The following is a 16,118-nucleotide window of genomic DNA, read 5'->3' on the forward strand; positions in this document are numbered from 1 at the left end:
CATTACCTCTCCCAGTTTCCCAGCAACAAAATGGAACATTTAAAAAATTATTCCTTCATGTAGTGCAATAGTGTTGTAAGAGATGCCCTTACATTCCATTGCTTTTGTTGCTTACTGTAATACAGCAAGTGGAACTATGCATTTCTAGTACTGTTGCGTTTAAATAGTAATTTTGTGATAAAAAAGTACCTGGTCTTAAAATTTAGCAAGCCCAATAGAAATTAAAACTGTTTTATTGTGATGTATAGGTGAATACCAATGTGATGCAAATACTTGTAGCAATGGTGGAACATGCTATGATGATGGAGATACATTCCGCTGTTCGTGTCCTCCAGAATGGATAGGAAGTACTTGCAACACTGGTAAGTTTGTTGTCTACAGATACAGCCAGAAGTAGAGAAGTGTTTAAATAATACTTAGCTGTTTAGTAAACAGGCACGCTGTTCTTCCAGCTGGCTAGTTCAAAGCTGTTCCAGGTGGCTAGTGACTGAAGTTTAGAATAATTTCTTCTACTTACCTGAAATGATACTGAGTTTTTGTGAGATTTTTCTCTGCAGGCTGCTTACATGCTCTTGGGTAGCTTCTCCTAAGCAGATTTGGAACACTTTGGTCTTCTGTTGTCTTGTTAGTCTCTGCAGAGTTTTCTTGGGAACTTATCCCCCTGGCGTGTTGCTTGAAGGTTCATGATGTGATTAATTTTGTGATTGAGAGGTGTATGAGCAGACATACTCAGGAAAACTGAAGTGGTTCTTCCTAGGGGAGATTTGCAGGGTTACTACCTACTGTAGGGAGCTACTCTTGATCTTTTTGGGGATTTAATGTAATCTTCATGGTACATTTTTCTAACTATGAAGCTTCCATTTACAACCAAGAAGTTGGATGAAGGTAATTTAGTCTAGTTTTTCTACTTTTTAGATACAATTGCAGCATTTAATCAAAAGCTGAACTTGGAATAACTAGTGGTTTATTATGAAGTACACCTCATGACCTGGGTAACTCACTGCCAAAGTAGGAATTTAGCAGTATTTGAAGTATGCTTACAAAGATAGGAAAAATGTAGATATTTCTTTTTTTTAAATAAAACTTTGTGATTCAAACAATTGAATTGGGCTGATGGGGAAGGTAGGTGAGAGACTATATCGTGCGATGTGACTATTTTTGGAGTCTCTTGGCCTTCTTGGAAGTCTCACGCTGTTGATTTAAGTGCTATTCATGATTGTGATATTGACATATTCAGATGATAAATACTTTGTTTTCTGTGCTAAATAGAGACCTTTTCTGTTTTTAAAGCTAAAAACAGCAGCTGTATTCCAAACCCTTGCATGAATGGTGGAACATGTGTTGGCAGTGGAGATTCCTTTTCTTGTATCTGCAAAGAAGGATGGGAAGGACGTACATGCACACAGAGTAAGGTTTTTCTCCTTCCTTCCCCTGCATTACCCTGGGATATTAGGAGTGTCTGTCACAGAACTATTAACTGAAACACAACAAGTTTATAGAGTTCCTATGCCAAAATATCTGAATCATTCAGGGTGGGAGGTAGATAAAGAAAACGATGCTTGAGCAGCTTGAGGAGCTTGCCATGTTTTTTTTGTACCTAGTCTCTACCAAAATAAGACTTTCAACCTTCTATAGAAATATATTATTTATGAACATGTGCAGGGCAAAACAAAAAACCCTCATAGAAATACTTTAATAATGAAAAGTATGTGGAAAGGCAGGCAGTAGTGTATATTCCATTATTTTCTCTGAGGATAGAGTTAACTAATTTGACGTACCAATACAATGAATTGGTTAGGTGGAGTAAAGCCTGCAGCTTTGATTTATTTTTTTTATTTTATACCCATGGTGTAAGGCAGAGGAAAAAAACATATCTAAATTTGAGCTCCGTTTTTAACTCTAAATCTACTGTGAAATTACTGTTGTATTGATGTATGACTTAATTAGCTGTTCTAAAGCTGACAGTGCTAGTATAAATGCTAACAAATAATTCAGCGTCATTTATAATGGGAAAGATTTATGAAATCTGGCTAGTTGCATGTATACATATGAAGTGCCAAAGTAGTAGTAATCCTTGAGAAAGCTTTTAGAGCCTGGTTGCATTATCCACCACCAATGCAGGCAATACCCTGTCTTCATTCTGTTATGTTGCCATCATGCTGCATCTCAGTCTGTGCTGTTGATGTATCAAAATACACTGAATTTGTAAATATTGCATTTGTCAGTATATTAATAAAATTTAAGGTATTTCTTTGGTGTGTTAGGTGTAATTGAACTTTTTTTGCAAGTGTGGAAGAAAATGTTGAGTTCTGTATTATTTTTCTTTCCTTATCAAATATAATGTCTCTTGAACTATAATATTACACATTAGAAAATAAATGTGCCACTGGTTACACTAAACTCTATTTCTTTTTCTACAGATACCAATGACTGCAACCCTCACCCATGGTAAGTATGCAGACTCCCGTTCTGTACCTATCGTGAATTGAAAGTGAGCACAGAAATATGGATTTCCATTCGAGATTAGAACTAATTATACCATAAAGTAATTAAAGCCAGCCTCCTTAAAAATCTTAAAACAACTTTTTTTGTATGCCTTACCTATTTCTTGATAGCAACAAAGACCATAAAACAATCCTGAGTTGATTCATATATGAACAGATAAAAGTATGTTAGTGTAATCTTTGTGCCAGAACTGACTAGTGAATTATTGTGATATGAATTGGCATCTATGATTGAATTTTAGGATAAAAAATGAGAAATTGAAATCTGTTAGTTTACAGTAAATAATTTTAGATAATATAAAAATGCCCTGTTGGATCAAATACTATGTATAAATCAGTTTTAAAAACAAAAATAATTTTTTGGAAGATACAATGGGAGTATTCAAAATAGAGGTTGATACTTATGGTTGAAGGGGAAAAATACTGAGAGGTGTATGAAGCAAACTATCTACCTTATCTTTCTCTGTTTTCCATTTTGATGCAATAACCTGTAGTTCGTATATTAAAAACACGCCTTGCAAAAGAGTTGGCTTTCTCCGTATTCACTTTACAGTGCTGCTTTATCTCCTTGAGTTCTGTTGATACAGTTCCCCACACATGCGCACACTTGTGTAGTATGTTGCTGTTTTAACAGGTGACTTACTAAGCAATTTTGTTTATCTTAACAGTACACCTTCTCTGGTGGGAGCAGATCATCCCCCGAAAAAGCAGCACAGGGTTTAATTAACAAAGCTTTAATTAGAGACCAATGAAACAGCGTAGATGTGTTATTAAGTAGACTCATATTATGAATTAGCAAGCACTTTTTAATTCTGCATTGTTGAATAGTGAGAAAGTACCATGAGCAGAGACAACAGAAATTTGCATGAGAACACACTGTGCAAGACCTGTGGTTTTTACTCATCTTTAGACTAGTGAATCTATCCTGAGAACTCTCGTTGTAATGATGGGTTTGTTATTTTTGCAGTTACAACGGAGGCATCTGCGTTGATGGTGTGAACTGGTTTCGATGTGAATGTGCACCTGGCTTTGCTGGTCCTGACTGCAGAATTAGTAAGTACCTGTGTGGGTAAAGACCAGAAAGGTTGTACCATTCTGATGCACAAGTCAGAACACACTGTGACCATTTTTGCATTTGGTTAGCTGAATTCCAAATAATGAAACAGAAGCCACCTGTCAGTCAGCTGGGTAGTGATACCTTTTAAATAATGGCAATTTATGTTCTTCTCTTTGTTTCATTATGTGGAACTGAAGTGAGTTGGCTTAAATTATACTCAAAGACTTGGTTGTTGGATTTTTCAGACATTTCTGAAGGTTCTGGGCTGCTGGCTTCATAGAATTCTATTAAGTTTTAAATATTTTTCTTGATAAACAACTTAAAGATTGCTTTTATAACTGAGTGTTTAGCATTAGAAACAGAAAGCTACTGAGACATCACAAATGAGAACAAAAACATCAGAGGTGCAGTGCCAGCATGTGAATAGCATAGAGAACTATGATAAATGTCTTTCAAAGCTATGAAACAAACCTGTTACACTGCAATTATCCTGAAGGATAGAAACTGAAAAGACCCTAAAACTGCATTGATGTGTTGTAGAAGAGTAGTTTTGTTTTTGTGTGTTTGGTTTGTTTTGTGGTTTTTTTGTTGTTGTTGTTTTTAATGGAATCTTAGCATTTTGACTTGAATGTGGTACCTTATTTTTTCCTGATTTTATTTCTCCCTCTTTGGAAGATCAGACTTTGAGTCTTTTGCAGCCTCAAGGCCATTGCACTTTGTCTTTTCACTCCATCAGTATGGTGATCTGCTTTCAAGTTGAGATTTCTTCCTCAGCCTGGCAACAGTAAATGAGCCAACACCTCTAGTCAGTGACTGTAGCACTTGTGGTAGCGTCAGCTTTGTGATCTCTGGATATAGAACCAGGGATGGCAGGTAATCCTGTATCTAGATCCAGACATGCAGTGAGGGATATTGAATTCTCCTTTTCCAGACAAGAAATGCAGAGAGGACTGTTAGGAGACAAAGGCAAATACTGTGCATTTGTGATAGGACTGCAGACTTCTTTTTTCCTTGTTTAGACTGATATAGACAATGGGAGTAGCTCGGACAAAAACTCAGCTCTGCTGATAACAGAGAGAGAGTTAAGTCACTTTTCTCAGCATGTAGAGAATGGAAAAATCTTACACCAATGTAGCTTGAAGAGAGGAGGAAATAGTAGTTCAGCCCTGTAGTATTTTAGATACTTCTGTATTTGCATAAAACTTCGTCTTAGAGCACTTTTGAAGGAAGCTAGAGTAAAACCAAAAGCCCTTCAACATCCTTTTGGCATTTTCTATTGCCCACATGGGTGACAGTCTCACAACTACTATTTATCACATTCACTTTCTAAGTTTTGTTCTTTAAGTGGAGAAGATGAGCTGATACTGTGCATCAGTCAGGGATTGGTGTTTAAACAGTTTTTCTGAGGGATTGGAGTGGGCACTCATTTTCAATGGCAGGAGAGCTTTTGAAAGATGCTTTGAAAGAGGATAGTTAGGTTGAAAATGAAGCAGTTGTTGCCCATGGCTCACAACTTGGCAGGTTGGTTTCTGTTGCCTTTGGTCACTTCCCCAGGATAACAAATAATATGTTGTTGTGCATCTGAATGGACTGTGCTCTTGCCTTTTTCAATAGACTTCTATGCCTAAGTCTTTGAATCCTTCAAGGTTGTTCTTTCGAGAGGTTTTTGTGCTGTGTATGTACTAGATTCATCTACTCACTGTTTTTTGAGCTTATTTAAGTTACATCAAACGTTTGTGACAAACTAAGCTATTGCTCTTCTTCCTTATGGCAAATTGTATCACAGTAAGTCACTTTTCTCTAGTACTGTTGAGCAAATTAATTGTTCAGTTCTTGCACTCTGATAACTTCCTGAAAGCATGTGCTTTTCTAGGAAGCCTAAATGTCTTAAATTAGCACCAGAACAGGATGTGGGACTTGAGTTCTATAGCTGAATTACCACCCTCAGCTGTCCAACACCTCTGCTCTGTGAGATGAGTCAACATTTGACCACTTCTTTGATCACCAGTACTTCAGTTAGGGTGCAATTATGAGAAATACGTTAGAGGTTACTGCTGAAATGATAGAACTGTCCAATTAGGAAATTAATTCTAAAGCCAAACTGTCCATTTCTTACTAGAAAAGCAGATATTGTCAGATTACATCTTAAATGTTAATGACAGTGTTTTATGTTCCTGCTACTGAGTTTTATCTATTTTCTGTCTAGATATTGATGAATGCCAGTCTTCCCCGTGTGGATATGGTGCCACTTGTATAGATGAAATAAATGGATACCGATGCACTTGTCCCCCTGGAAGAATTGGTCCTAGGTGCCAAGAAGGTATTTCTATATCTTCTGTGAACTTTTACCCAAAAATCACTAGTGTACAATGTAACCAGTATAGTTTTGATATGTAAGGTCACACATGATGTAGCTAGTAGTTTTGATGATGTAGCTAGTAGTTTTTTATTTAAATTTGTATAGCTTCGGTAATTTGAAGAGTTGAAGTGTCTGAATGTGCTTTTTTTTCTTAGTGATTGGAATTGGAAAGCCTTGCTGGCTTAAAGGAATTACCTTTCCCCATGGCAGCAGGTGGGATCAAGAATGCAACCACTGCCACTGTTTGGATGGTCGTATTGACTGCACCAAGGTAGGCATTTTGACCTATTTTCTTAAATCCTTCTGACTGAAGCTTATTGTTCTTCATGCACAAGTTAATCTTTGTTTTTTTTCCATCTAGACTCTTGCATAGGTCTCCCTCAAACTGCCTTTTGTTTAGAAAAAAGAAGCCTAATCACTTCCTTAAAAAAATACTTAAGGATTGTCTTTATAATCCTAAGCTATTGTGCTGCTCTCTACCTGCTAGAACAAGCTCTCTAGAAGCAGGCAGGCACTTTCTGCAGAAAAGGAAACATGAACTGGGATGACATAATGATCCTTGGAAGGATAGATAAATCACTCTGCCAAAGTTTTGCAAACAGAGTTTTAGAGCTCCTAATTTTGTGAAACATCAGTTCCAAAGTAAAGGATATGTAGGAAGAAAAGATTCTTCAGTGGGTAATAATTACCATTTTGTGTTGCCTTTCAGTATGTTCACGAATTGTCAAACTACAACCTTTATATATTTATTATGGACTATATCCTGGTGGTTGTGACCTATTAAAAATAGGACTAGCCTAAATACAGGTTGAACATGCTAATGTATGTCCACCAGGCCTTTCAGCCCTTCCAAGATATAATTTCTCAGTGAATTTGTGTTACCTGTGTGGCTCTAGATCACAGCTGGCGAGGGACAAGATCAATGCTCCTTACAAGCTGTAGGGCGAGGTGGGTGGCTTCAGATGGGCACTAATATTACTAAAAATATTGCCTCACACTGCAGTCTGTCTCCCACATTTCACTGGAAGTACCACTTAAAAAACCTCTTGGTTATCTTAATCTATGCAGCCTTAATCTTACTTTGTTTAGCTAGGTAGGTACTGTAGGCAAAGAAATAACTTATTCTTGCACTTACTCACTTAGAAGTGCACTTTTTAGACCCTTTATGGTGTTACGGTTTCAAGTTTGAAATGTCTTCAAAAGATAACAGTGCATGATGATAACTAGAATCTCAAAAATGGTGGTGCAGTAAATGCAACTTAACTGTATATGGTGTTTGGTTCTTTTATGCATAAGTGAACAAAATTATTTCTTGCTGACAACTGTGGTTTAAGAAATCCATAAATTCCTAAACCAATAGCTGTGTAGTATTATATAGAATCTTAAAGGGTCCACCATGAAATTGAGCTGTTCTTGGAAGCTTGTTGCACTTGAGGCATCAGCATACTGTTTTCTTTTGGGAGAATGGTTGAAGTGAATGGTTCTTATCACAAACGTGCATCAGCTCTTAACACCTTTAGCATTCTGTGGCAAGGATTTCAGTGTAAATATTGAAGAGAAATTAATCATTGTGAAGGTGTTTCTAGATTACAGAAGCATAAATGACTAGTTTAAAATAAATGCTAGAAGTTCTATGTAACTCAGTTCTGTGGCACAAATCTGTAAGCCTGTAAGGAGATATGCCTGGTCACTGATGTCTTGGGTAGTCTTTTTACAGTATTTACTCTTTTGTCTATACAAAATGTCCCTGTTTTGTGGAAGAGCAACTCCATCTGGTACTGGGACAACAGCAGTATTGAAATCTGTTTTTGTGTTTGTTTTTTTTTTTTTTTAATAGTCAGTAGTAGATCATGACCATCCTATGTGAATTGTTTATTTTGATTTGATGCATAAGAGCAATTAACTGTAACGATACTTTGTTCTTTTTAATTTCTAGGTGTGGTGTGGGAAAAAACCTTGTTTGTTACACAGACACTGGGATAATTCAAATAACCAGTGTCCCATGGGTCAAGAATGCCAGGAGAAGTATATGAAATGTTTCCAGCCACCGTGCACGGAATGGGGCGAATGCAGTGCTTCTGAACCTCTACCTGCCAATATCAAGTGTCTGCCTAATTCTGGATACTTGGACAATGACTGTGCTAGAATTACTTTAATTTTTAATGGAGATAAAGTTCCCCAGGTGAGAACAGAATTATTAATGAAGTATGGCAATATATGTAGGGATATATTCCATGTCGGAGCATGGAAGATTAATATTTCTAATATGACTTCTTGCTGTCCTAAGCTTGCAAATTTTATTATTAGACTCCCCGGTTGCTAGTAATTGTGCTTTGTCTAAAGGGCAGGGCAGAATTAGGGTTTGTACTGAATATTTTGGTTTTCAAATCTTAAAGAACTGAATCTTCTTAAATTTCAAGATTTGTTCAGACTGTCCTATGATAGTCACGCAAGCTCAGTTTCTCACCCTTCATTCCAAAACCCTACTCTTCACTTTTCTGCCATTTCTTGCTGTCCTCTTTGCCACCTTTATCAGGTCTCAGTAACTGCAAAAACTTTTCAGAGTTTTATTTTTATGTACTATCTTTTACTTGAACTAAAGTCATACCATCTCCCTTGCTTCTAACAGGGCACTACAACTGAAAATATCTGTTCTGAAATTCGGTATTTACCAGCTACTAAGACTGTTTCTAGGGACAGAACTCTGATAATTTTATGTGATCTGTCTTACTCCACAGAGAATGCAGTGGAAGTTGCTATTGTAAGTATGAGACTTGTATTATTATATATGGGAGAATCTTTTCTTATTAGTTTGAGCTGGGGAAGAGGTTGTTTAAGCTTGTTTCACTTCAATGCAGATACTGCAGTCTGTGGCTTAGCCTGACTTCAAAGCAATGTTTGTGATCTCACAATTTCCTATAATGCTAGATAGCTGAAACTGCAGGTTTCATTAATGACAGAAGGCTGCAACAATCTCCTGATAAATTACTCTGAAGACTAGTCCGGCCCAAAGTAGTGAACAAGTGCCTACCTGTTCTGTTGGAAATCCTGGGCGATTGACCTTCTCAGTAAGGAGATACAGTTGCAGGTGGCTGGATTGGATCTTTTTGATGTAAAGAAGCTTCTGCTATGCATTTAAAATATGGCTGCTTCAGGATGGTCATTAAATACATAAGCACTAAATGGGAAGTGGAAAAAGGTGCAAGTTAAGTAGATGAAACTAACTGTTGCTCTACTGAGCTCAAAAACTTGCTTGAGAGGCTTTACAGCTCAGTCACTTGGTGCTTGTGTATTGCTTAGTTTCCAAGTAAAGAATTAATGTTCATAGTGAAGTGTTTATCCAGGCAGAAGCTGGACTGTCTGCCTCTACCAGTACTGTAAAGAACATGCTGAGCCATGATTCAGGAAGCAAAGTGTAGAGTATAAATAGAGCAGACTGTTATTAGTCCAAGTTTCTATCTAGATAATCCACATGTCTTGAAGTGCTCCAAACTATGACTAAGTTTAGCTCAGCAGTGTAAGTAATGTGGAAGTCAGCTGCCTCTTATTTGAGGTACGCTAGATTAGCAAGTAGGTGTGTTACCCACCAAGTCTGGCATTGCATCTGCAGTTCAGATAGACCAAGCTGTGCTGTTGCTACCGTAAACTTTGTATTGTTTGTAACTACTGTCAGGTAAATTCAACCCAGTGAACTCAATTAAGATGTAGCTGCCTTTAAAAAGTAGATTTCTATGATTAGGTGATTGTAGTAACTTTTTAAAATTTTTCTCCTTCACTCCCTTTAGTCTTTTGTCCCACATCGAGATGAACAAGATAATAGTCTCATACAGAACGCTGCTAATACAATAGTAAATGCAATCACTAAGCGGCAAAACAGCACTGTTATGTTGGCAGTAACTGAAGTCCAAGTAGAGACCATAGTTGTTGGGAATTCATCATCAGGTAAGGTTCTCAATGCATACATTCTGTGTGTGCAAGCATTTGCTGTTCCCCTACTGTCAGTCTTGTCTTATTGTGACATGTTGGGGAAAACAATACATTGGGTTGTTTCTTCAATTGCTATCACTAACTGAAGAGAAAGTGGGTTTAAAATCAGGTTTCTGTACTTGTTGTAGTTTAAACTGAACCTCATCCCTAGTGTAATATTCCCCCATCTACCCTTGCCACTGTTTTGGCTTTGACTTCCAACCCCGTTTTCCAGTCTAAGCACACCTTTCACAAGGTCACGAGTTCTTCTCGTGTGCTGTTCAGTTCCTTGCTGATTCTCCTACGTTAACTTTAACCCAACCTCAGCCTTTGATGCTGCTGCACTGTAGAAACTGAGGTTGTAAGGTAATGAAAATATGAGGAGGGGCAAGACACACAGTGTTGATAAAGTCTCTTCTGAAGTGCTTATGTATTAATTAATTTAACAAGAGCTAAAGATGTTTAGCATCTTTCATGTATCTTGGCCATGATAATGTAACACTTCTCTCTTTTTCAATATGTGTTTCTCACCAGTGCACAGCTGGTTTAAAATGTAACATTCCTCTTAATGAGGATGTGATGTGATTGGAGAGATCTTTATCTCTGAATATTGGCTCTCCAAGAGCTACACCAAAATAAGCAGTTGAAGATTTGCATGCCTGTGTTCCTGCCTTGGAGAGGCAGGAGAGAGTCTTGTGGAAGACCCCTGGTAGGCTCCAGTCCAACTAAGCCCAAAGTGGAAGCCTCACAATGGTAGGAGGCTCTCACAACTTTTTCTTAGACCTCCTCAACATAATACTCTGGAAGATCTTCCACCTGTAGTCCAGATGATTAGTAAATTGTGTGGTTCTACTTCCCTTGCATTTCCCTTCTTAGGGAATGGCTTTCATCTGTTAAAGCCTTGGCAAATGTACCATTTTCTCAGCTCTCCTGAAGGAGTGTACCAGCTTTGTTCTTGTCTGGAACAGAAGTGGCATAAATTATAAAGAATCGAGCTGAAGTTCCGATGTACCTCAGCCTCTCCCTCTTCTGATCATGTGTTAAATGCTAGGGCAAGAGGGGTGGGGATTACTTTGCCTCTCGCCTCAGTAAGATTCAAAGATTTTCTAAGAAAGTGGGTAGACTTTGACTTCTCTTGTAGCTAGTGCTAGAGAATGGTTTCCAGACTCCTCATTTTAATATGGATGCTCAGTATTGACCACTGCCCCATAGTCCTTTAGCTGGAGTTGTTTTGAAGAAGTAAACTGGTACTTGGACTTTCATGGCCTTTGAATTGGTTTGTGTTACTGTTACCCCTTAATTGAATGAGATAGGTGGAAACCTATCACAAAATGTGGTGTAAAGCCCTGTCTGTGGTGAGAATCTCATTTCTGTGGGACACTCAAGTGTCTAGATGGAGATGATCATTAGACACTTCATTAATTTCCTCTAGCTTTAAGGAAAAACTATATTTGGCATCTCCATATAGACAGTTCTCTGTATAATAACCTTTTATTAAGTTAACTTGGATCCACAGTCGTAGGACTAAATAATAGATGTGACAGTCATGAGAATACAAGCTTTCTGTTCTAATCTTGGAGAAGCTGGTATGAAGAGCTCCTCTTTCCTTGCAGTATTCCCCCTCCTCCTGCCCCTTAATGGTTTAGTATTAGATTACTTATGAAAAATGAGAATAGCAGTTACCCCTAGAAGTGCATTCCTTCCCAAAACTGCTAAAATATGATACCTTGAGGCCAACCATGTTTGCCGTTTATTCATCCTGCTTTACTAGAAGGAAATGTTTGAGGATGTTCCATCCTCCACATAACAATATGTTCAGAAGACACTTCAGTGTTAGAATGAATGACAGTGGTATGAAGCAGTCAGTTGTTTTTATACAGCCATGTGTAGGTTTTTCTCTAATGAATTGTCTTAAAACTGGAGATGCAATTTACTTTTGGATCACAGGTTTGTTGTAGGTTGACAGCATTTGTCTGCAGAGATTTTGAGCAATCCTCCTGTCTCTACAAAAAGCAAAGCGCCTCATGTCTTACTGCCTCTTAACACATGTGAATTCTTGTTTATCAAGAAGAGTATGAAAATGTTGTTTTTCTGTCCTAGCAGTAAAACCCTTGAGGAGGCGGGAAAAAAGTCCAAATATACATAACGTTTTCAGGAATTGTTTCCTAGAGAAGTAATCTGGGGCTGGTGTGGCTGGGAGAGCACTAGTGGGGTTTGTGATTGGGAATGTGGAGACAAGCAATTGTCTCAGCTCCTTTTGTTGATTCATTGAGCACTGAAGACTCTTATCTCTAGTGACAATATTCTAGTGTTTTACTCTGAAGTGAAACTGGAACATCCTAAAGAATGCATGATGGATTTAGCTACATAGGTCTAACCTGAATGCTTTTGAGATAGTTGATACAAAAATGTCTATGGCCTTGATGGTAAAGGACTCTTGATAGTAAATGCACGACATATTTCTGATGCAAGTGCCAGTACTTCTTCTGGAGGGACTGCCTCTTACAAGGGTAGATTTTATTTATTGCCGTAAGAGTCATTGTAGGCTTTCTAGGTCAGCTTAGCTTAGGTGCTTGAGAAAGAGATGCTGCTTGTATAACCAGTTTGTCTGTTGGAGCGGGAAAAAGCATCTCAGATGTAGCATTTCAGCCCCTATCTTTAAGCACAGAAAACTCTAATGTATTTTAAACTAGCGAAGAGCATTTCTAGATGGACTAGTGTGTTCAGACAGCTATCACATTCTGTAATGACATCTTATTTCCTTTCTCCTGAAAAGCTTTCTAGGTCTAACCTATAGTTATCTATGGATACTTTTCTTGTGCTATATATCTAGTTTTGTTAACTCAGGGCTTTATTTTGTTTTTTGTTTGCCCTCTAGATTACTTGGTTCCAATTCTTTGTGTGGTATTTAGCATTGTGTGGCTGACTTGTATAATCATCTGCGTGTGGTGGACTCGGAAGAGAAGAAAAGAGAGAGAGAGAAGTCGTCCTCCCAGAGAAGAGGGTGCCAATAACCAGTGGGCGCCTTTAAATCCCATACGAAACCCTATAGACAGATCTTACAGTAACAAAGACATTCGTTATGAATGCAAGAACTTCATATCTCCTCAAAAAAGGACTTGTGATGCAGTAGAGGAGTATGTAGAGTATGAGGAAGAGGAGGATGAAGAGGAGGAAAGAGATGAGGAAATGGACAAATTCCTCTCTCACAAACTCACAAAGCCTTTGCCGACAAAGGCACCTGACACATCAGAGAGCAGTCCAGTAAAGAAATCCCATCAAATAGGCAAAATGGACAACAGATCTGTAAAAAATGTGAATGCGTCAAACTTTGAAGGCAGTAGAGACTAACCTGTATTTGGAATGTAGGCAGACTGCGCCTGTGCTTACTGGGGAGGGGAAAAGTTGACATCTCCACTTTGCATCAAGGACTAAAAATATCTGGAGTCAAATGTTCATAGTTTCTTTATTTTGCGTAAAAAAAAAAAATAAATAAAAATAATAATAAATAAAATTTATTTTGTTTCTTTAGCCTTGTATAAATTATTCAATTACTGTCAGATGAAAAAAAGTGAGTAATCTTTGATAGTTGCTATTTTTGTAAAGTTTACTTATAATACACTCGCTGTGTGGCAGAGGAGAGGTTGTATTTTCAATATGTGTAAAGTTTATTACAAAAGACTGTACACTGTTTACAGAATGTATTTCTTTTTATTGCTTGCTCTAATTTAATGGTGGCTTTAAAACCTCCTGGTTGAGGACATTGTGTGAACTTTAAACTGCTTTCTTGACTTTGAATCTCTATTAATGGCAGCTCACTGCACTTGTTACGTTAGTAGCTTCTGTAATATGTTTTCCAAATTTGCCTTACACACTTTGTAATAGGAACAAAAAGAAAATATAGAGATCTTTCAACTGTGGTTTAAAAGTGGCCTTTTAATTTCTGTTAAATTCCTTTAGAATTGCAGTATTGAAGCATGTGACAAGTGCCTTGAGATTAAACTTTTTCTATAGCAACTGTCAAAGACTGCCATATCAATATAGTAAAATTGTGAGAACTCTAGGTTCCCCAACTGACACAGTTTATTTTCTAATAGTGAAAGTGCTTTTTTTGTAAATATGTACATATTAAATGAATCACTCTGTATATTTGATTTAATAACTTAAATATTTTGGTCTTTTTTTTTTACGTGTCATTCCTTTTAATTTATGTTGCAGAAAAGGAGGTTTTATGGCAGTTTATAAGACTTTTTTTTGGTATTATGTCCAGATTAGAAAATGATGTTAATACAATCAATGTTAGCAATCTGTTGGTCATTTGTATTTACGGAACATAACCACTTACGTGTAAATAGATCCAGAAATGTTTGTTTATCCCCACGTTCAGCCCATCTCAAGAACACTAATGGGTGCATCTACTGTACAGTACCAACATAGCGAGGCATTGTTTTTTTTCTTTTGTGAATATGTTAATTACATGTGGTATTACTTTTTTTTGCGTTTAAATACAGGCCTAATGAAGGGAACAATATTTTGCTCAATCTTGTTTCTGTTGTGCTTTATTCATCTTTTGCTCTAAAGAAAAAAGGCTGGTGAGCTCAGAAAATGAGAGTACCTCATTAGAAATGGTTATTTGTAATGGAAGGCTTATGCGTGCTTTTTTTTTTTAAGGCTCTATTATTGCTATTACTTGGGCAAACTAAGTTTATTTTAATTACCGAAGAAGCATAACACTACATACACCTAGCTACCCTACCAGTGAGAGGAGCGGATGTCTGAGAGTATAAACTCTGGCCCATGAACAATGTAAACATGAATGTTTTGAAACTAGTTATTTTATACAGGAACGCAGGATTTGCTTTGCAGGATCTTCTGTTTTAGTACATTTTTGTTTGACATGTTCTTAAAAAAAAGAAATAAAAAAAACCTTTCAGAAAAGAAACTATTTATTAAAGCATTTTATAATGATATTTGTTGTAACTTTTTTACTTGTGCTAAATATTCAAAACTTATTTTGATAACCTGGTTAGGAGTTAGTTTAGAAAAGGGTACTATCCTTCTCATGTTCCCCAGTATAATCCTGAGTATTTAAACCAAAAACACTTTTTTTCTGCTACTCTTGTAACTTTTTGTACTGTAATGCTGCTGTCTTCCATAATCTAATAAAATGATTCCCTCATTGTGTGTAAGATACTTCAGATTGTGTTTGCTTTCTGAGTGCTGGGAGTTCTGACAGTATGAGGAGTGAAAGCGTAGATTCAGTGCACGGTGCTCCCCACATCCCAGTGCCCCCAGCATCCCGGTGTCAATACCTCCCGCATCCCGGTGCTGATGCCCCCCACGCCGGCTCATCGTCGATGTCCCCTGTCCGCTGGGGCACCATGAGTGGTTCCTGGAGGAGCTGGTGTCGCACAGCTGGTCCAGCGGCATGGACACCTTCCATACCCAAACTGGGACTCTCCCTATGCTGCCTCTTTGCAGAGCACCGTGGCTGGTTTTAGCTGACCATGTGTAGGATGTGCCTTGTTTGAGGTGGCTCCCTCCCGGGTGCTGAGCAGAGGCTTGTCAAGCAGCATCGTTTTGCTTCCTCAGGTGATAAGAGGCTGTTTGAGCATGCAGGGGCTTGACGTTTTCTTGCTGGATTGAGTAATACCTTTCTCCTCTGTTCTACAGCCATTCAGACCTTGTCTTGCTCCAGTTTCAGTTTAGTAGGTCTATGCCTGTTTGTTACGCTGATTTGAATGGCTTTTGTACAGACTATTTTCTGTACTAGAAGGTGAACTCTTACATAAAGTAATATGGAATATAAAGTTGCGTTTTTCCTGTAGCTATCAACCTTCAAAGCAGAATTCTAGATCCTAGCAGAGTGTTTTGTTCCAGTTATTGTACAGTTACTGTGGTATTTTTTCCCTTGGACTTTTGTCTTTTATTTTGATAAGTGAGAGCTGTTTCTGAGTTCTCAAATAATAAAATTCAACTGTTATCTTTGATTTCCACTTTTCAACCATCCCCTGCCCTTGATGAAAGGCTGATGGGAGATGGGAAATTCAATGCTGAGACAAGGGAGCCAACACTTTTTCAGTGATGTCTTTCTAAATTCAGCTCTGTGGTGCCTTGGGGAAACTTAGTGGTTGCCAGTAGCTGCTCAGAAATTGGGGGAGCAATGCTATAACCATTCAGGACAGTGTCAGGATAGAAAAAGGTGTTTTTAAAAGATGCGGTGCTCCCAGAG

At 37.8% G+C, this 16,118-nt stretch overlaps 1 protein-coding gene across 2 annotated transcripts in view; it reads left to right on the forward strand.

Moving 5' to 3' along the window:
- Positions 1–15,080, forward strand: part of JAG2 (jagged canonical Notch ligand 2) — a gene marked incomplete at its 5' end in the record, with an annotated part of 72,052 nt that extends 56,972 nt beyond the window's left edge. For both annotated transcript variants that reach the window (XM_082058862.1, XM_082058863.1), the window contains 10 exons: positions 249–362; positions 1,291–1,407; positions 2,421–2,448; positions 3,472–3,557; positions 5,768–5,881; positions 6,076–6,191; positions 7,857–8,102; positions 8,550–8,681; positions 9,706–9,862; positions 12,765–15,080. In XM_082058862.1, coding sequence (XP_081914988.1) covers positions 249–362; positions 1,291–1,407; positions 2,421–2,448; positions 3,472–3,557; positions 5,768–5,881; positions 6,076–6,191; positions 7,857–8,102; positions 8,550–8,681; positions 9,706–9,862; positions 12,765–13,237 — 1,583 coding nt within the window. In that variant the 3' untranslated portion in view covers positions 13,238–15,080. The remainder of the gene's footprint in view (positions 1–248; positions 363–1,290; positions 1,408–2,420; positions 2,449–3,471; positions 3,558–5,767; positions 5,882–6,075; positions 6,192–7,856; positions 8,103–8,549; positions 8,682–9,705; positions 9,863–12,764) is intronic.
- Between the last annotated feature and the right edge of the window lie 1,038 nt (positions 15,081–16,118).

Source organism: Streptopelia decaocto (assembly GCF_964273445.1).
Source record: "Streptopelia decaocto genome assembly, chromosome: 7".
Lineage (NCBI taxonomy): Eukaryota > Metazoa > Chordata > Aves > Columbiformes > Columbidae > Streptopelia > Streptopelia decaocto.